Genomic DNA, 21293 nt, shown 5'->3' with positions numbered 1-21293 from the left:
GGGACACTAATGCAATTTTCTAGAAGTGAAAGAGATGAAAAAACTGAGGAGAATGGGAGTAGTGGAAAAGGGAATAACGACATAGAATAGTCATCCATCTTGTATGGGTTTATTTCTCTTTAAGGGACTAAACAAACACTGCAAATTCGGGAAAACTTTCAAAAATGAAGGGAGAAGACTCCAAGCAGTTTTGGAGGGGATTCAAAATTTCTCTAAATCATTTATCTTTTTAGAATAGTTATAAAATTCTAAAATCAATAATATATTTATCATAGGCTTTCTGTTTCCCTCCATCAAGAAAACAGTATTTCAAAAAAAGTGTGGAGATTACCTTCCCTCCTCATCTCCTAAAGTCGTTCCCTCCCTAAAATTTTGATAATTTTATACCTACTATTGTATATACCAATACCAATCATGACAATGACTATTTCTTGTCAAACTAATGTGTGTTTTTTACTGTATAAATTTCTTCCCGGCAAAAGATGGTATTGAATACGACATATATTTGTTAGTGTTTTAAGAAAAATACTAATTTTGAGTATCATTGATTTTAAGGTAAAATGAGATCTTGTAATGTAGTTTGGGTTGAACTTTGAACTCTTTGTTTTGAATTAAAGGATAATGTTAACCAGTGCTCCGGGGGCACTGGTTAAGGAGTCAAATGTGGTAAGTATTACATTGAAAATTGTACTGTCAACTTTTTAAAAGTATAAAAAGTATTACTTTTATTTTAAAACTTCTTTTTTTTAGTTTTCTTAACCAGCCTGAATTAAATTGTCTCAAGACTTCTTAGTTTAGTGGATTTTGAAATGGACTAAAAAGTAAAAAGTTGTGGCATACATGGTTGATTCTAAGACTACTCATATATATTTCCTTCAACGTTTCATCGAAGATGTTATTTTCCTTTTCGGCCTCTCTTGTTGGAGACCTTCTCTTAGGTATATCTACTATGAGCCAACAAATGTTTGAATTTCTTTTAACAAAGGCAAAATAGAATATATTAACACCAAATCATCTTTCTAGCACAAGACAACCCGAACAAAAGTTATTTCCACCAAACCATCCATGATAAAAAAGAGGGGAAAAAAACCGCTAAGTGGTTAATCTCATGAACATTAAATGATTTAGTTCTCCAAATTCCAATGGTTAATATCGAACATTAAACAAGGATTATGTGCTTTCGTCCAAGAAAATGACTAAGATTTAACCTAATCAAGCAATTTAGCCGTTGTTTCAACCTTTTGTCTAAAGGAACGCCGATTCATTTTTTCCGAAATGATCCAAACACAGACAAGCCATATAATGTGCATAAATGATCTTATTTATTTAGAATAGCCACCCAATGACGTGAATTGTAAACAAACAATCGGTCAAAAGAGATGGAGTAACAAAATGAATACCAAACCAATGTGAGATTAAATCCCCATTCTCACCAAAAACCTCACATTCCATAAACAAATTATTCCAGCTTTTCTTCAAGCCACATTCTCCTGCACACACATTCCGCTGTGGTTGAATAATTCCACTTCTTACCAAATTGTTTTTTTGTAGGAAGAAGATTCTTCAATAATCTTCAAGCAACATCTTTAGCGGAATAGATTGATTCCAAACAAATGTTTGAATTTACTACTTGCTGCTAATAAGGGTCACTTCGATCATTGTGAGGAAATTCATGCTGATATTATTTTATAATAAAAAAAAAAAGCACATCATAAAGTATTGTTTGCATGCCTAAGTAGAAATATTATGGCGACAATATTCAATCCCATATGCTGACCATTCCGGTTGAGTTGTTGCTGCAATAAACTTAATAAAATAATATGAGATTCTTCTATCACAAGAAAACCTTGTTAAATGTATTTAAAATTATTTACAAATTTAAAGTCATACACCTAACAGTGTTTGAAGTTTGAATATTGATCTAGAGACTAGACTAGAGTGTTCCATTGTACAGCTTGGCGACAGAAATGTTATTTAACTTAAAACATTTTTTTTTGCTGTGGCTGGGATTCGAATCCCGAACGTTGCATATATTATGTATTGTCTTTATCAACTTAACTAAACTTCTAAGGACAACGATTTAAAACATTTTCGTCATACTAAACTCAATCTGAAATAAAATATTAAAAAAGACAATCAGAACTTGAGACCACTGTATTTGTTGAGTTACGTATTGATGCAAAATTTTCATTATCGTCTAACGATGATTAATTTTTATAAAATACGTATGGTGAATTCTCCATCAACTGATTTTTTTTACGAGTTAAAAATTGAATCCTTAATCATCTGTTTAAGGGGTTTAAATCTCTTCTCATGAACTCATTATTGGTAAATGAGACATTAGTATTTAAATATGTATTTTTCTGTGATCGAGTCCTTAATAATTAGTACTATAATAATTGATAAAAATATTAGTAGCCTCGTATTCGCAGTCTAATTAAAATATTATATTTCCTTACAAATAATTAAAAGATTATATTTTGGATCATATCCATCTCACGATTAGCAACCAAACAAATTCACATTCCCGGAATTCGGTGTTCAAGGAATGCAACTTCAATACTTCATCGTGGAACAACAAATGCTTGCCACTTCAACTGATAAATTCAGATTAAATTAATAATATTGCTACTGTTCTTTATGAAGACAATTTGAATCCAACACATATTTTTAAATTAATCAAAGATTAGATGTCTTTCTTAATTTAGTTTTAAATTGGATGAGTGGGTTTGTCTCAACCCACTAATATATTTTATTATTCTTATGATCATCAGATGTGCATGTTCATCAATATTTTCTTATGCAAATGAGTTTAGGTAAATTAAGTTTGATGATTTATTAGGTTCGGAATATGTTTAATGGTTGTTCAAAGAACGTTCGTAAAATTATTTAAGATTAAATGTTAATAAAATCATTACATTGATAACGAGAGTTAAAATTATGTTTTTACAAAATATAAATCAACTTTTTATACCAATTAAAGAAATACATCTAATTCATTAATATATAGACTCACTACACATACAAGGAAACTAGCTTAAGGTCAAAATATATACAATAAACCAGTTTTATAAAGAACTATTATACTAAGATTCAAGTCACGATTGGTCATGTGCAGGTAGATTGAACCATTAATCAATGACCAAATCGTATAAACTAGATTAGTTTTATTTTATTTTAATCATGGTGCATTAGTAATAATAAATAAATAGTATAGGACAAGTGGAAGTGGGGTAGATCCCTCTCCTGACGTTTCAAACATATTTAAAATAATGTTGAAAAGCCGATGAAGGATGCTTTTATTAATTCTTTTTTCAATTTTATAATTGAATGATTTGTTTTATGCCTTAAGAAATAGAACTTGTTCATGCATTATATATTTGAATAATAATACAGTTTTCAATAATGCGTACTTTTATTTGCTTTCTTTAATTCTTTCTTACTAAAATAAAATATGGAGCTTGCTTTTCTTAGTGTCAGAATAATATATTTGCTTTGATTTGTATCCCTCTTGTAATATAATAATACCCCTCTAATATAATATTCCTTGTTCTTGTTGAATTGATTGAAGGATACAAGTTTTTATAATCGAGCCAAAGCTTCTGTTAAAAAATAAATAAACTATAGCCAAAGCCATTGGAAAAGGATAAAGGCGTCTTTGTGAATTGAGGAACATGTAATTTTATTACTAGTTGATATGGATATGTTTTGCTTCAAAAGAAATTTTGAGATATGTTTAAGATGGTTCGGCTTCAATATTTTATGCAAGTAAAAAAGGGGGGGTCTCGTGAAAAATGTTTTTTATATATCCATTTTGAAATAATTTTTGGGACAATTTTCTTCCATATTCTTATTGTTTTTTATTCTCCCTATTGCTTTTGTAATTTAAAATTTATTTTAAAATGATTGTATAAATATAATTTCTCATCATAAAATATTGTAGTGTTGAATACACAATCTAACAACTGTTTTAACGACGTTTAACATTTTCTCTATTGTTTTATACTTTTATTATACTGTATTTTTATATTACCCCACTGGCTTAACTAGTGGCATCAAATTACAATGTACCGCTTGGTGTTGATGTTTGCTTCATGCCCGTGTCTCAATACTCAATTCTTGAACTGAGTACATCAAGGTTGAAGAGAAAATTCTCAATCAAGTAACTTTTTGGGATACATGTTGCTTCAGGCTCGTCTCAAGCATGTGTGCATGGACGAAGGAAAAATATTTTTGTTTTATTTTTTTTGTGAAGGAAAAATATTAACTATTATGATAAATTAATTAATTTAAAATGATGTATAAATCTTATAAGTAAAATGGGACTTTAAGCTTATTAAGAAAAAAAAGGGGAAATTTTAAGCAGAATGGTATTTCCTCGACAGTAACACGTGTCTGCCATGTTGACATTCATAAATAGGGGTGAAAATATATCAAACCATCAGTCAGGGGTTTACCAACATACTTAAAGTTCGGTTCGGTCTAACTCATTTAATATTTCCTCGACTATAACACGTGTCTTCCATGTTGCCATTCATAAATAGGGGTAGGAATAGGTCAGACCGCCCGTCAGGAGCTTATGGCCCGGTCTAACCCGTTTATTAAATAGGTTAGGCTCAAACCTTTTAAAAAGCTCGTCAATTTAAACAGGTCAGGCTAAGGCTTATAGAAAAAGGCTACTAGGTCTACCAGGCTAGGCCGTATATGTGTAATTATATATACTCCATTATATTAATAAATTTTTGGTTCCTTCGAATTTTCAATACCACGATTTATTTATATTTTTGCTTTTTTTTTTGTAATTTGGGATTTTCGATAAGTTTCAAAACTCTTGGTATTACTCTCTTATTTCAATTCTAACGAGTACACATACTTTTGGGTATTACCCTATTAATCTCTTATTATTGTCATTCGCATCTTATTTCAAATTACAAAGTAAAGAACCATATTAACAACAAAAACAAAGGCAATAGATCAAATCTTTGCAATACACGTTTATTAATCTTTATAAAATGGATGTACAGGTTCTGCAAAAAAATTATTAGATATACCTGCAATATATGATTATAAAGTGGGAAAAAATGGATGTACATTTTTTACAAAATTTTATCGACCTATTAACCTTTTAAAGAAATATATGTTTATGAGAGATGCTAGGGTCACACTCTCTTTGACACACTCCAATATGAATTTGCCACATGACACACTCTTTTTATTTCATTGACCAGCTACCGGTTCTTCAAGTTGCTACGCTTCAACAAAAAAAAAAAAAAAACACTTTTACTCACTATTTTTTGCTTTGTGTACAGGACCTTGAAAACCCATATCAATGGTGAACGGTGTTGTAACAATAGGTGGCGCTAGTTTTTATTGAATGCTAGTTGCAGATTTTCTCATTCCAATATGAGAAAATCAGCAAAGGGTTCGATGGTTCCAGATTCAGCGCCACCCATCTTTCTTTCATGAAACTGAGAAGAGGGGTGGTTGTTAGAAATTGAAATTAAGAACAAAAGTGAATTAGAACAATTGAATGGTTTTGAAATTGAGAATGGTATGATGATGATGACAGACAGACCATCACAACCGTATATGGTCACTACAAGGTCCTTTGGCAATGGAAAGAAGGTCTGGGCAGAGAAAAATATTGCTAGTTTTTTTTTTTTTTAGCAACCAGAACAGCCTGTTAACAGGTTAAAGGAGCAATAAAAGTGGGGGATGTGGCAAATTCTTATTGGAGTGTGTCAAAGAGAGTGTTAGAGAGTGTGACGCTAGCCTTTCTCTATGTTTATTAGCCTTTTTATAAATAAGTCAAATGTTCTATTTAAATTTTTTTAGTATAAATTAGGCCAAACTTGACATATAAAAAGGTCATACTAGATTTAAAATAAAGTATCTGGCATGCCAAGCTTAAGAATTAGTTTTTTGTTTAACTAAGTTTGGCCTATTTAAGTTCGGCTCAACCCCGCCTATTCTCACTCCTATTTATAAACAATTGTCTGATAAATGAAATATCCAACGATGTCGGTAGCGCCTAAAGCTTTATCGCATATCCAATCTGTCCTTGGTCTCGTGAAGTGAGATGTGAAAATTCAAAAAAATTCCCATTTTCCCCCTTTCTTTCCTAAACAAAAAAAAAAAAAAAAAACAACTTTCCCCTTTTCCACACACACATATATATACTTTTTACTATATGTTCACAAATTTGATTGTATCCACCACGCATATATCTTTAAATTAATAGTTAAATAAATTATGTTTAGAATAAAAATATTACTTTCTATCATTTATAATTATAATAATTTATATCCTATTTATCAAAATGCTATTTTATAAATATCATTTCATAATAATAAATTATGTTTTAAAAAATATCATTTTATAATAAAAAATATAATTTATTTATTATTAAGAATCATGTTAAATTTTTTACATTATTGAAAAAAAGAGTGTACAGAAAAGACGATGAAACTAATTTATTAGAAAGAGAGTGTATGCAAAAAAAGAATAGAAAAGTAGGAATTTGTTCGTATATAAAAAAAAACTCCAAAATCAACTACATTTTAATTAACGAGTACCATTTTAAAATAACACTTAAAAAGAAAAACAAATAGTATTTAGATTTTGGAAAAAGCTAAACTTGTGGTAACAAAAAAAAGAACTAACTTTTGCCCTTAAAACTTTTAAAAAAATATCCTTAAGACATAAATTATTGAATCAAATATAATAATATATTATGTATGATTTTAAAATAGTTATAATACTCATTGCAATCAGATATATATGAATTAAATCTATTATGGTATTTGAACCAAAAAAATCCATTATGATTTTTTAAAAGATATTTACTTATTGTAGAATATTTATTATTTAAAGTACTAATAAAATTTCCACAAAAAATAATATAATATAAATATTTTCAGTTTTTTTTAGGGGAAATATTTTCAGTTTATACCCTTAATATTCCATTTAAAAAAAAAAAAAGCGTTCAACATGACACGCCACCTTCATTTAATATTTTAATGGAGGATACTTATTAAAAAAGAAGATCAGATTATTAAATGGGTAATCATGCATTAAATAATTCCCCCGTCAATAAAGCAAACGTAATGAAAAACTAAAATAAAAGGAGAAGAATGAGAGAAATACATCAAGAGTATAAGAAGAAGTGCACTCTTTTCACAAAACTTCCCTACCAAATCAAAGAACCACCGTGGACGGTGATTTTCCGATTACTCGCCGCCGTTAGTATTCAAAACTTATTCACCGGCGATTTTGATTACATGAGAGAAGAAAAATCAGAAACTCATGGATAGAATCAGAGAATCTAGAAAATCAAACGGATTTCCCAGACACAGACATCGAAATCTAGAGTATGAAGCGGTGGAGTTGAGAGAAGGTTCGAGAAAGATTGGAAGGAATCATGATAGAGAGCTTCGGAAACGGAGAAGACACTCACACTCTCACAGAGACGAAGGTGAACGAAGCACCGAAGTGAGCTTCGGAAATGAACAAAACGACCACGTTCGAGAGATATCTCGGATCCGTTTATCGAATACGACGTCGTTTGGTGCTTCTGATCAAAATCATCGCCGGAGTGTAACGGCGGCGAAACCGCCGCCGTTTAAGAGAACCGATGAGATTATCGGTGTGGTGGTTCCACGGAAGGCTCGTTCAGGTTGTTACTATTCAAATGCGGTTTTTCGTATATTTTATCGTTTTTTATTTTTTCCACTGTATTTTACTTTTTTTTTTTGTTCTCAGTTTTATTGTGATTGTTGTGTTTTTACAGCTTCTGTTAAAAGGTTGCGTGAAAAATGGATCACCGGCGGCGGCACGGAGGAGCAGATTTTCCGGCGGCGGTCGAATTCTCCGTCAGATTCGACTTCTTTGGATGTTTCTTCTCAGCTGAAGAAGGTATGTTCAAATTTTATTTTTTCTGTTTTTTGTTATAGAATTTGAAGGACCGAGTTTTCAATTTTCATGTGTATGTTATGTAGCGGAAAGTGATTGGAGATGTTGATAAGACATCGAAATCGTCTTCATCAGACATGGAGATTGAGATAGCAGAGCTTTTGTCTGGTTTGAGGACTTTCAAGAACCTCGAGTCTTCATCTGAAAAGGTTGAAGCAACCATTAATCACAACGCATCTATGGATACAGGTGGGTTTGAATTTTGTGAGATTTTCAATTTATTATTTATTTGTGTGTGTTTGTGTATGACTGATTTCAATGGTGTTTTTTTACCATCAGAGACGAAGAAATGGGAAGTCTACAATTCAACTGAAGAGTTGGTTAGAATTCAGTGCGATCAAGCTGTGGATGCGGGCTGTCATGATGGCAATGTTACTTGTCATGAAAATGGATCATTAGAGGTTGAAATAGAGAAAGTGAATTCTGGTGCCAGATTTGGTGGTGCTTCAGCAGATGGAAAACCTTTATCCACCACACGCGGGTCACAATCATGTATGAAGTTGGATGCCGCTGATAAACATGATTCGGTATCTACCAGAGAGTGAGTACCAATGAATAATTGTTCTTTTTTTCTTGCCCTTGAATACTTATATTGGATAGCCGATCAATGGGCTTATTTTCTCGTGGGTTCAATTTATTAGGATGTCGACTGCTCCGGCGACCCAAAGATTAGGCAAGTTTGAGATAGATTTGATGGTGAGGATCCTTCTTATTTGCATTCGAATTACATTTCTCTTTCTGTTTTGTAATAGCTGAAGAAGAGTGTCTTTTCCTTTCAGGCTCCTCCTCCTATGATGCTGTCCCCAAAAGGGAATGACTTGTCTCGAGGCAATTTAACATCAGCAAGTATAAAATTGGCACCGGACTTGGAAATGGTGAGTAGGTTGACTCTATTCTTGATATTATTTTTACTGTCCCTTTTTTCTGTACTCCAACTTACCACAATTTCTGATGCAGAAGAGGGAAAATAGTATCAAGGTTGAAGACAAGGTGGAAAGACAAGCTACGGTAGAGAAAAATCCAGAAGAAATTGAAGAAGAGGCGAATATGGCCACGATGAATGTGCTAAAACATTATTTGGAGAAGCCAAACAATGACAATGACATAAAGATAAACAATAAATTAGAGGAGCAGGGTAGGAATAAGGAACAACCTATTGCATTGTCAAATCCCAAAGTAGAGAAAACTGGTAAATTTTTGAATTTTTTAAAATATAGAATGAGTGTTAACTCTGATTTTGATATTTGTTGATTGTTTAGAAGTCTCTTATGTTTCTTTCCTTATTCAGCTTGTTCTAGTTCAGTGCCTCTACCAGCAGCTGTATCAGGATTGCCGAGCAGTCTCTCTCCTATTGGGTATTAGATCGTCATTTTCTGAAGAATATGTTTTTTCTTCATTCTTACCTCTCTAAATTTACGTAACATTATTCATATCTATAATGTGACTTTGCTCAGGTCAATAACTATGACTGGTGGATGCACGCCGCCCTTGCAGACAGTTGTGAAGATGAACACAACCACAGGATCATCAACATCAGCACAGGTATTATAATTTCTAGCAATTTTGTTCTTCTAATTGTAATTATTTATCTCCTTTCTTTATTCTCGCTTGTAACAATATCCTAGCACCCAGCCTATCTACATGTAACGGTATGGTTAACAATTCTTTCATAATTCAAACATGCAGCGTGTGAATTTTGCTCTCTCTGAACCACAACCAAAGAGATGTGCAACCCATTATCAAATTGCTCGCAAGATCCTACTCAAGCAGTTCACAAAGATGAATCCCCTTTTGTCAGCGGCTATTGGCTCGGGTTCACTTTGTGCCCCAAAAACCAACAATGTTAATTGTCTTCTCTCGGCAGAAAGTATGATCATTAACAAACAATCTCAGAAACACTTGCCGAGTTTAGACCAAAATGGCACACAAGAGAAAAGGTTGACTGTCATAGGTGATCATAATCTCACTGCTACTAAAAATTCTAATAATCCCAATCCTGTGGATTCAATACATCAGATGCACTTACTACAACAAGGTCCATTCGCCGGGTCAACTGGGAATCTAGTGGTATAGTCTTGTGACTCTTGTATTTATTGCTTCTATACAGTTGAAAAATAGGGTGTTACCCATTTTAATTGTGCTCAGTTGTTTTTTTTTTCTTAAGTAATGTGCTGTAATTTTGAATGTAGCATGGTCCTGCTTTTGTATTTTCTCCGGCTCATTATCAAGCATCAGTTGCAGCAGCTACTAATCAGGCAGGAGGTGTGAGTTCTCCCAACAATACTTCCTCATATAATAGGTCCCAGAGTTCAGTTGCTGGATCTCCTTGTACCACCTCAACTTTGCCAGCCACTGCCATTGCTAATGCTATGAGCTTTAGCTACCCTCATTTTTCAGCCAATAACTCTCCTTATGCAACATTAGTTCATAATAACGGGTATTCATTCCCCGTTTCATCTAGTTCTCTTGGAGCAACTGCAGCAATCAGAAATGCAAGCTCTGCACAAACAACACATATACTCGGTGGACCTTTGTACTCTTCTCAAACATTCCATTCTCTTCAGTATCCACAACAACACCCTCACTCACAAGCACATGTGCAACCAAGTTATCTTACTACGCAAACATCAAGTAGCTCATCATCTCAGATGCAGCCACATGGTGCGCAAGTAAATGGTAATAGTATCTTGACCTCTACAACTGCGGAGCGACGGTCACAAAAGCAACATACTCTACAGTCTCACCCACACAAGCAAGAGACTGAGGTAAATGGAAAGAATGTACCATCTGTTGCTAATCTAACATCTTGCCCACTAAAGAATTTGCAAGGGCAGAACTTCACAATACCAGTTCAGCCAGTGAACTTTTCTTTCAAGCCATGTGCGACATCGGATAGTGTTGGTGGCAACAGTGGAAACTTTGGTGACAAGCAGCAGCAGGCTTTAAAGGGGGGAGTTGAGGTTATACCATCTCAACCATTTGCGGTATCATTTGGTTCATTTAATGGAACCAATCTTCCTTCAAACCTTAACTTCTCATCCATGAAACAGAATCCACTGGTAATTCAAAGTTTGCCTGATGTTGCGCGACAAGGATATCAAGCTGCAAGCACATCTCATATTGTTCAGCAGAAGAATTATTCAACTACTATAGAGAAGAGAGGGGGAAATTCCTCCCACAAAGATGATGAAAAGAAAACCACTCATGGTAAGTCGTCAGCTAATGGGCCAACCACTCTTGTTTTTGATAATTCGTCAAAGAATATTAACTTTGTGCTATCTCATTCAAATGGAAACTGGCCCAGTCACTCCATTACTTCAACTGTGACAACAACCATGCCTTTTTCCAGTAATACTTCAAGTTCTCAACAGTCAGCGCAATCGCTTCAGCTTCATAAGCAGCATGGTATGCAACAGCAGCAACCTGCCGCGGCTACTCGAAATAAAGCTTCATCCACCAATACCACTTCTGCCACAAACTTTGCAAACAATGGCCCTGTTTTCTCACAAAGCCATACTCAATGCAATAGTTCTAACCAAACTTCTCACTCGAAGATCACGGGAAGAACCACAAGTTATCATGTTCATCACACACCTAGTACAACAATCAAGACTCCAACCACCAAAAATGATTTGGAGAAAGGAAGATTTTCACAGGGGCGTATGCAAATTTCTTTTGGGGGAAATTACACAACTTCTTTGCCATCCCAAGGGAAACACCAACTCAATAACAGCCAGCCTTTGTATACAACAGCAGCAGGAAATACATTTAATGGGGGAAATTTGAAGCCAAATTTGGAAGGATGGAAAGTTGATTCGTCAGTGAACACTTCGCAGTTGCAACAAACTGAGAATTCTTCTGGGAGTGGCCAAAAATCTTCCCCAGTTTGTGGGAGAAATGTTCCATCAATCTTAAGCTCATGTCCCAGCCACCTATCCGAGATGAAGTAATAGAAATCAAATCGCATCTTGTACCAAGGCAGAATATATCAAAGAATTCTCTCCAATTCCGCTCATAATCTTTTGTAATCGACATATATTCTGGAAGGTGCTGCTGCTACTGCTTCATGTTCAAACTGCAACTGTTGGGTGTGTTACTGCCCTTGTGGTGGTTCTTCACATTCATTAAGGCCACACTTAAATTTGAAGGAGAAGGTCCATGTAGCTTATATCACACTCGTGGAACCGGTCCTAGTGTTTTACCTGTCGTTCTTTACATAGGCAGTAATGATATATGAGAGGTGTAAAGACAATGTTGATGTGGAATAAGCTGAACTTTAATGAGGTGATAGTATGTATGAATATGATACCACATTTGCTGGTGGGATTTGACAAAGAAATGGTGGATAATGAAAGGAAGTTGGAATCTATTAGGCCTGCAATTTTGAAAAAGCTGGGACCGCTTGCTATACTGTCATATTTCTTGGTTGGTTAGCTTCTTGTAGGCTTCAACATTCTCGTGGGATCTAATTAATTTGACATAGAAAAGCAATTCTATTAGTAATATGTATATATGATTTTTTGTCTCCCTCGTGAGATGTACTTACATTAATTCATTAATGAAAAAGCTGCAATTATTTCTTTCATTTTTACTTCTCCCACAAACAAGCACAATTATGTGAATGCCTGGTTCATGTCTTTGCTTCCATGTTGTGTGATTCTTTATTTAATGCAGTCCCAATACCCTAAGAACTTACAAGGGTCTAGTCTCTAGTGCAAGGTGTTTGAGTGTTGTAAACTCTGGGTGCCGAGTTCTATTCCTATTGGTGAAAAATTACCCTGAAAACTTTTTTGCATTTAACGGTTTTGCACAAAAGGACGATGTTATTCAACTCAATGTGAAAGAAAACAACTGGCCTTCTGGCACTTCAATTTCAATGTTAATACAGATTCACTTTAATTTCAATGCTAATACAGATTCTTATGTATCAACTTTTATAGTTTTCTGTGGATATTTTCTGGATTTGTCTGTTTAGGTTTTTTTTTTTTTAATCGGCAAAATTTATTAAGCCAAGGAGGTGAAAGGAACACCAGAACCTTGGATCACAAAGAGATAAATACAAACCCTTTGGCGCTAAAGGCCTACAATAGCAACAGGCACACCTAACAAAAGCCTAAGCCACACACTTCCATAACAGGACCCTCCCACACGCTGCTGGAAAAATGAAACCAGCAAGGCCCTTACAAGGCTAACACGCCAAAACTGAACCAAAAACATGCAGAAAAACTGCGTAGCCTAACCCTCCAAAAACCAGAAGACAAGTGTTCCTCCCTGTTTAGATATTCTTCTTAGCTGTCACTATTTTGGGGGTTGAGCTCATTTGTCGCTTAACTTCTTTGAAGAAAGGCAAGGCCAAGGACAAACAAATAAAAACCTTCAGAAAGATGAATAAAATCAAGAGAGGAACCATTCATGGGAAGCAGATCTTTCAGGAAGTTAATCAAAGTAGATCATCAACGAGTTCCCTTGATTTTATTCATCTTTCTTTGCTCGTTGATGTGACTTCGGTGGCTTTTCTGAAGGTTTTTTTATAGGGCCAAGGGAATTCATCGATGATCTACTTTGATTGACTTCCTGGAAGATTTGCTTCCAATGAATGATTCCTCCCTGTTCCTTATAGCGCATAATTGGAAAGACACGAGTCCATGACAACAAAAGAGAGCATTGGAACAGCCGTCATTCCAAAAGATGAATTCTTAAAATCAAATTTTACCAGGATACCACGGCCTCAAGCTATACGCAAGCCACGACGAATACCTGGAGTTCACTTGTAGATATTGACCGTCTAACTCAGCAGTGCAAATGGAATTTAATCTATCTGCGGTCTTCAAGTTCCAACGCTAGTTAGGAATTTTCTGAGGTGTAAACTGTATTCAACCAGGATCTGTTGCTTGTCGAATGGTGAGTGTTTGTTGTGACCACGAGGTGGAAAAGGATGCATAGTTTCTTCAAATGCTAAGTTAGACAATTTTGGAGACAACTTTGATCATGTAGATTTTTGAATCATCTATCGGAATCTTATGATAGATATGAGCACCTCATTTTCAAATTTTTCAAGGCGTTGGATTTCCTTCATCAAACTTCTATAGCTATTTTGTTAGTGTTTGGAAAAGTAGTAATATGAATTTGTGGGAGGATGTTGATGAGAAATCAGAACAGATTTTGGGGATAGTCAAGCCTACTTAGCTCAATGGAATTTAAAATAAATTGCTGGATTACATAAAATAAAAATAAATTTCTACATGTCTTTTGAAAAAAAAAAAATCTTATTTATTGTAATATCAACTAAGAGTCTCAGCAATAATAAATAAGAATGTACAACAATATACACGTATTATGTTTGTTGGGCAAGGGCATTGCATTTTTTTTTTTTTGGTCAAGTAATCTAGTGGCTAGAGCTCACACAGTTAAATTGTAGAGAAGTGGAGTGTCTGGCATTGCATTTTATATGCAAGTGTTCGTTATCGAATTTCTCACTTATTCAGGTTATAAATGATTAAATTTTAAACATTCGTTGTTTAAACAAAAAAAAAAATAACACAACAATGTGCACATATTATGTCACCGAAAATTCAAATATCGATAGGGTATTTGAACTATAATTGAACATAAACAGAAGCACAACTGCTTCTAATAACAATACATATATCTAATAACATACTCATAGAGTATCGTTATTATCAATATAATTTTAATTATAATAAATATATCTAATAATTCCAACCAACCAAAACTTGCACAATTGTACCCATGAATCATGATATGTGAGTTACAATCATACAAATTAAGAATGGTTATATTTTTTTAGAATAAAACTCTAAAAAAGTTTAAATTTTAAATTATACATATAATTTTTTTTTGTGCGATGAAACGCACATGAAGTCCCTTGTCTTATTTTGAACCGTAAGGATAATGGATGAGTTAATGTTCTATCACGTATTTAGTCGGCTTTGTGGGATAATGTCCAATCTAAAATAGATCCATATATTAGGATTCACATGATTTACATAATATATGTATTTCAAAGGGGATACAGAATTTCATATTACTCATCTATCAATAATCAAACAAATATATGACATACATAGTTTCAAATCATATATAGCCAATGAATCACACATACAAATTAATTGAATCCTAATATAATCATGTGAATCCTAATATATGAATCACACATACAAATCATACATAGTTTCAACCTGATCATATTAATTGTTGGAATTTTAGTTGTATAGCCAATGAATCACACATACAAATTATAGCATATTCATAATATCAACAACAAAGATAGACACACCTTTTAAGATTCCAGAGATTGTCGATGAAAGTAAGTATGAGAGGAGTGACTACCGCATCACTGTTTAGTTTTACATTTAGGTTTTCACCTTATGTAGCACCGTGCTGAATCATCTAATGGATGACGTTTAAATAGTTAAATGATTGATCACAAAATCTCTCATCGGCTTAACTAAATGGTCCAATTCATCATTGTCCATTTAAAAATAGTAGTCAAATTAAATTATTTATTAATAATTAGTGCTTAATAACAATTGACCATAATTTATAGTATCAATAATGTTTAATAATTGATTTTGTCGATCCATATATAGTTGATTAATTAAAATAATTATTCCGACATATATGTCTTTGCTTAAGAGATGAATTTGGTTTAATTATAGGAACGAGGACACACTGGTTTGCTTAAAATATGAGTTTGAGTCCTCGTGAGCTTAACTCAGTTCGTTGGGACAATGCATAAAATATACAAGGTCCGGGGTTCAAATCACAACCACTACAAAAAAAAAAAAAAGATGGGATTGAGTTTTGGAAACATAAATACTAATACAAATTCAAAATCGCTAAACACAAAAAATAATGAATTTGCAAACCAACTCGCATAATTTTAGATTAATAGTATATAACGACAAATGCCTAGAAATGTAAAAATATGATGAAATTAAAATTGAGGAGTATCCATGTTTTCGAATCAGTAACGTTGACGATGCAAAAATCATTGATTGAATTTGAATTGGATCGAATATAATCTTTCAAATGAGCCAAACAAACACCACAACAAGATGAGAGACAACGTAACGTTGCGCTTAGACGGCGAGATAATAAAAGAAAATAAATAAATATATACGAAGATCAATCGATCACTGATTTTTTTTTTTTTTTTGGTCTTAGATGAAGTGGTAATCCACTGAAAATAAACTCACACACAACTGTGAGGTCCCGGGTTCGAACCCGGGTCATGACGTCCGGCCTTGCAATTTCGGCATTTGCCAGTTGAGCTAGGACTTCTAGACTCGATCACTGATTTAAATATAAAAAAAAAAGGAACAAAACAATTAAGATTGATTTTTGGTTGAAACTTGACCTTAAATCATTTTCCTCTATGGAAGAAAAACTAGGTTAGTAAGGGTTATGGACGACCGCAAGAGAGATAGTCATTTTACTTTATTCTTTTGATTATTAATGAAATTCATTACTCTCTTTGTATTTTATTATATGTCTCTTTATAGAAAAATATTTATATATTATTATTATTGACAAAAAAATATTAACTTTTATTCATAAAAAATAAATTACATGTCATTTTACAATAGAAATAAAATATTAATGTTTATTCTTAAAAAAATATTAATGTTTATTTTGTACCGATTTTTTTTTTTTTTTTTAAAGAAAGATGATTATATCATTTCATTATTAATAATATCAGTAACACAATAAGGGATATTAAAATAGATGATGAGACTAGTGGATAACACATAGCTTCTCCAACTAAAGTATGAGTCACTACATTTGTTCGTCGCTTGTTGAACTCCTCTTGAGAGTTTGTGAATTGTGAATGAAAAGTCTCCGACATCCTGATATGATGTGACCTAATTCTGAAACATTAGGTCTGTGAGAGTGAAAAGCGTCACTGGTTGTTTTAGAATCAACCGCAAAGTCGACTTAGTCCATCTACATGTCACTTAACCATTCTATAACATTATACAACTATAAAGCCTCACCTACATGGACCTTAAATAAAGGAGAGAAACTCACAATTTTGAGCAAAACAAAAGTTCCTTCATCATCTCGTACACATATGCCAATTCCTATACAATTTAAAGACCACGAAAAGCTGCATCTATATTACACTTGAGCTGATCAGGGGCCGACCTTTGCCAATGCACATCATGATTTACAGTTGACGAAGAGCTTGATTGCAAGGGAGGATTCACATGCACAATTGAGGAAGATTGTTGATGCTCACTTGCATTATGAATGATATCAACATCCTTCCGGTCTTTGGTAAGGTGACGTGCTCTATCAACAACTTTGATACACAATTAATTCTCGTTCTTCCATAGTTTAAGGTTATGATGCTTCCATAAACTCCAACAAATATTTATATCACATACATTAGCCGATGATATAATTGTAATACTACCTACTATAAGAAAAGAAGGCAAACAACCATATATCATTGATTCATTTATCAACTGAGCTATGCTCACAGACAAACAACCATATATCTACTTACAGAAGTTCTATTTGGACTTTTCTTTAAAAAAAAAAAAAAAATCTATTTGGACTTTGGAACTTCGATTTAAATTAAACATTTAATTAAAGTTTAAATGTGTCATTGGTCCCTGCACTTTCATCAGATTTTGGCATTGGTTCTGCACTTTGTAAAAATATTGGTATTGGCCACGTGGCCCAATCATGCCACATGACACCAATATCAATATTTTTACAAAGTGCAGGGACCAATACCAATAGTTTTGTGTTTTTTTTAACAGAAAGTTAATAGAGGGACTAATATCAATATTTTTACAAAGTGCAGGGACCAATTTCAAACAAAAAAAGTGTAAGGACCAATGCTAAAATCTGATGAAAGTGAAGGACTAAAGACATATTTAAACCTTTAGAGTACTCTTTAATTAATTGAAAACACCAGAGAAAGAGAGTGGGGGAGACGAACATAGCGGCAAAGGAATCAATGGCGACGAGTACGACGAGCAGTAACAGCACGCCACCATACAAACCTTACCGTCACCACAAAACCCTAACAACCCACACACGCGCCGTTTCTTGCGTCAAATTCTCCAACGACGGAAACCTCCTCGCTTCCGCTTCCCTCGACAAAACCCTTATCATCTACTCCTCCACCACTCTCTCCCTCCTCCACCGCCTCACCGGCCACTCTGAAGGCATTAACGACATCGCCTGGTCCTCCGATTCCCACTACATCTGCTCCGCCTCCGACGACAAAACCCTCCGTATCTGGGACGCTAACACCGGCGACTGCGTCAAAACGCTTCGTGGCCACGGCCACAATGTTTTCTGTGTCAATTTTAATCCACAATCCAATTACATCGTTTCGGGTTCGTTTGATGAGACGGTTAGGGTTTGGGAAGTGAAGACTGGGAAATCTGTTCATGTTATTAAGGCTCATGCTATGCCTGTTACTTCTGTTGATTTTAATCGCGACGGTTCGCTTATTGTTTCTGGGAGTCATGATGGGTCTTGTAAGATTTGGGATACCAATTCTGGTGCGCTGTTGAAGACTTTGATTGATGATAAGGTTCCTGCTGTTTCGTTCGCCAAATTTTCGCCTAATGGGAAATTTATACTTGTTGCTACTCTTAATGATACACTTGTGAGTTCTCTGTTTCTTTCTGATATTTATATCATGTGTTTATGATCATATACTACATACTCATACTCATAGCTTAGTTTGTGTTTTGAAACTTTTACTTCATATAGATTGGAAATGAGTTTGATCATTCTACTGTGATTCGTTTTATTTTTCTATAGATAAGGGATTGATTGGTAGGTATGATATTTTGATTAACTTAATTAAGCTCTTATTGTAGAAGAACTTCTATGTAAGTTGTTTCTTCAATTGAATAGAGACCTAGGATAAATTTGTATTAACTATGTGTAAGTGGATGTTTGGATTTGCGAGTTTGGCAGAAGTACGCGGTGAGCAACCATTGTTTTGCAGAAGCTATGTACAGTGAGCTGCCGTGATTTTGTAGAACTACAAGTTTTTGCCTAATCATGACAGCTCACTGTGATTTCAACAAACGCACCGTGATTCCAAACACACACTTTGTGAGCTGGATATTTCATAAGTTATTCTTATAAGCTCTTCCAAAAGTATGTATGAGTATTTTTATGGCATATGTTGAGCCTAAAGCAGCTCTTTCTGACGTGACTAAAGTCACACATCTTGCCAGCATGTTGTGGGTTGGAAACTATAATCTTGTCCGAGGTTATGTTGTGATTGATGCAATGGTTGCTTCTGTTTTTTTTTTTTGTGTATTTTTACTAGTAGTGTTAGTTTGGTTGATGGTGGGTTTTCTTTGATAATTTCCTTAACAATATGAAATTGGTTGATGCAGAAACTATGGAACTATGCAGCTGGGAGGTCTTTGAAAATGTATTCAGGCCATGTGAATAGAGTGTACTGCTTAACTTCCACATTCTCCGTGACAAATGGGAGATATATCGTTAGTGGTTCAGAAGATCGGTGCCTTTATTTGTGGGATCTTCAGCAGAAAAACATGATTCAGAAACTTGAAGGCCATACAGATACTGTAATATCAGTTACCTGCCACCCAAAAGAGAATAAAATTGCTTCTGCTGGCCTTGATGGTGATAGAACTGTGAGGATTTGGGTACAGGATTCTTGAATGATTGCAAAACTTTGGGGGGATATTGGCATACACATCTGAGGTTGTCCCCAATTAATATGCTTCTTTTTTGAGTCTGAGTTTGTCCCCAGTTATTAAGCTTCTTTTTTGAGAGTTGATGCTTTATAGGGGTGCGATTGTTAGAACACTATACGAGTATACATTAATAATTAGAAGAACTTACATTATTTGCATTTTAGGGTCTATAATTATTGCTTTAGAAAATAACACTGCACCAAAATGAATATGACATTGATGCAATGCAAGTAGTTATGAGACTTAAGACAGGTATCGTCTATTTCAGACCCAAAAGTTCTGATCTGCAGAAAACAGAGAAGGTTAGAAATAAATTTATTTTCATCCATTGAGATCTGATGCACTGAAAAATGAATTCATTTTCATCAAACTGGGTATAGGTTTCATCTGTGACACAGAAATAGCCAAATCAAACAGATCCATCCTTCCAACTTTTGTCAGGACAAAGAGAATAGACCAAATTACAGATCAAAATTTATTCCACTTAACCCCTTATATATGTATATAAAAAGAGGTCTTGCTAGACACTTGTTTAAGATTCTAAAATAGAAACAATTGATAAATCTTATGTAGAAAAAATTGTTTTTTGATATTTCAATATGTTGAATACGCAAATCCCAAAATAAGATTTCTATTTTGAACTTATTAAAAAACATGAAAGAATGCATTTGATTTTTTTTTAGTTCTTATCAAAAGACAAGGTTGTCTGTCCTCGTGAATTTAACATGGACAATGTATAATATATATAAGGTTCGGGGTTCGAATCCGACCACCATAAAAAATAAAAAATACAAGGTCGTCTAAAAACAAGAAAATGTGGAGACACAAAGTCATCATAACAAAAATAAATTGAAAAAACATGAACATCGCCTAAACCCGAAAGTAATCATGTTCTTTTTAAATGGAAACTGTGGCAAAAAATTAAGAGACATACAATCTTTTATATTTAGATTGCCATAAGGTCCTTGTAAGTTCGCATAAGTACTATTGATCCTGCAAGTCCAGCAGCACGACGCAATTTCACATTGAAGTTTCATTTCTCATATTCATGGATTTGTGAATTGATGAAATCGTTGAAGTATTGAAAGAATGTATTTGAGAGGAATTGGCAAAATAGGGATAAAAGGGTAAATATGTTAATTGTGAAACTTCATTTCATTGCATATACTTCAAATTTGGGGGAAAGGAGCTCGGCAATATTCAACAATCAAATTTGGGGAAAAGGAGCTCGGCAATATTCAACAATCCAAACAACAAGACCATATGTTTCATTTCACTCCATTCATTTTTTATTTCTGCAAATTCAAAAATGTAATCTAATTATTAAGCACTTCATTTCTCTCCATTGAGTCAAATACCATCGATCCAAACATAGCGGTTTTGATTTGGTAGTTCCCTCCTAATTTTCTTTCAAATTTATGTTCATATGACCTTTTTTGTTGAAGTGAAACTGAACTCTCGTAGTCAATATCACTTTTATTTGAAATTAAAGATTAAAAACTAAAAAAAAAAGGCTAAATGTTTGAAACTAATTATTGATTTCATTCGCTCTCAATTGTACAAATTGATTTTTACATTTTTTTTTTAATTTAAGAA

The 21293-nt window shown here is 33.8% G+C and overlaps 2 protein-coding genes across 2 annotated transcripts; both read left to right on the top strand.

Annotated features, from left to right (window-relative positions):
- Nucleotides 1-7096: 7096 nt before the first annotated feature.
- LOC11429563 (protein TIME FOR COFFEE) lies at nt 7097-12556 on the top strand. The gene is made up of 11 exons (XM_003590590.4): nt 7097-7675; nt 7790-7914; nt 7998-8160; nt 8251-8512; nt 8613-8667; nt 8751-8846; nt 8929-9160; nt 9260-9326; nt 9426-9513; nt 9658-10038; nt 10161-12556. Exons 1-11 carry the CDS (start codon nt 7306-7308, stop codon nt 11919-11921), a joined length of 3600 nt encoding a protein of 1199 aa, XP_003590638.2. The 5' UTR covers nt 7097-7305; the 3' UTR covers nt 11922-12556.
- A 5338-nt stretch (nt 12557-17894) lies between these two features.
- On the top strand, nt 17895-20025 carry LOC11429561 (COMPASS-like H3K4 histone methylase component WDR5B). The gene is made up of 2 exons (XM_003590588.4): nt 17895-18622; nt 19371-20025. Exons 1-2 carry the CDS (start codon nt 17963-17965, stop codon nt 19659-19661), a joined length of 951 nt encoding a protein of 316 aa, XP_003590636.1. The 5' UTR covers nt 17895-17962; the 3' UTR covers nt 19662-20025.
- Nucleotides 20026-21293: the final 1268 nt, after the last annotated feature.

Source organism: Medicago truncatula, chromosome 1, assembly GCF_003473485.1.
Source record: "Medicago truncatula cultivar Jemalong A17 chromosome 1, MtrunA17r5.0-ANR, whole genome shotgun sequence".
NCBI classification, from domain to species: domain Eukaryota; kingdom Viridiplantae; phylum Streptophyta; class Magnoliopsida; order Fabales; family Fabaceae; genus Medicago; species Medicago truncatula.
This window is presented reverse-complemented; position numbering and strand designations above follow the sequence as displayed.

Excerpts from the sequence above, each read along its gene's own strand:
- LOC11429563 (XM_003590590.4), top strand. The coding sequence starts at position 7,306 with ATGGATAGAATCAGAGAATCTAGAAAATCAAACGGATTTCCCAGACAC. Across the intron at positions 7,676-7,789 it reads TCCACGGAAGGCTCGTTCAG|CTTCTGTTAAAAGGTTGCGT; the intron begins GTTGTTACTATT and ends GTGTTTTTACAG. Across the intron at positions 8,847-8,928 it reads TGGCACCGGACTTGGAAATG|AAGAGGGAAAATAGTATCAA; the intron begins GTGAGTAGGTTG and ends TTTCTGATGCAG.
- LOC11429561 (XM_003590588.4), top strand. The coding sequence starts at position 17,963 with ATGGCGACGAGTACGACGAGCAGTAACAGCACGCCACCATACAAACCT. Across the intron at positions 18,623-19,370 it reads CTACTCTTAATGATACACTT|AAACTATGGAACTATGCAGC; the intron begins GTGAGTTCTCTG and ends TGGTTGATGCAG.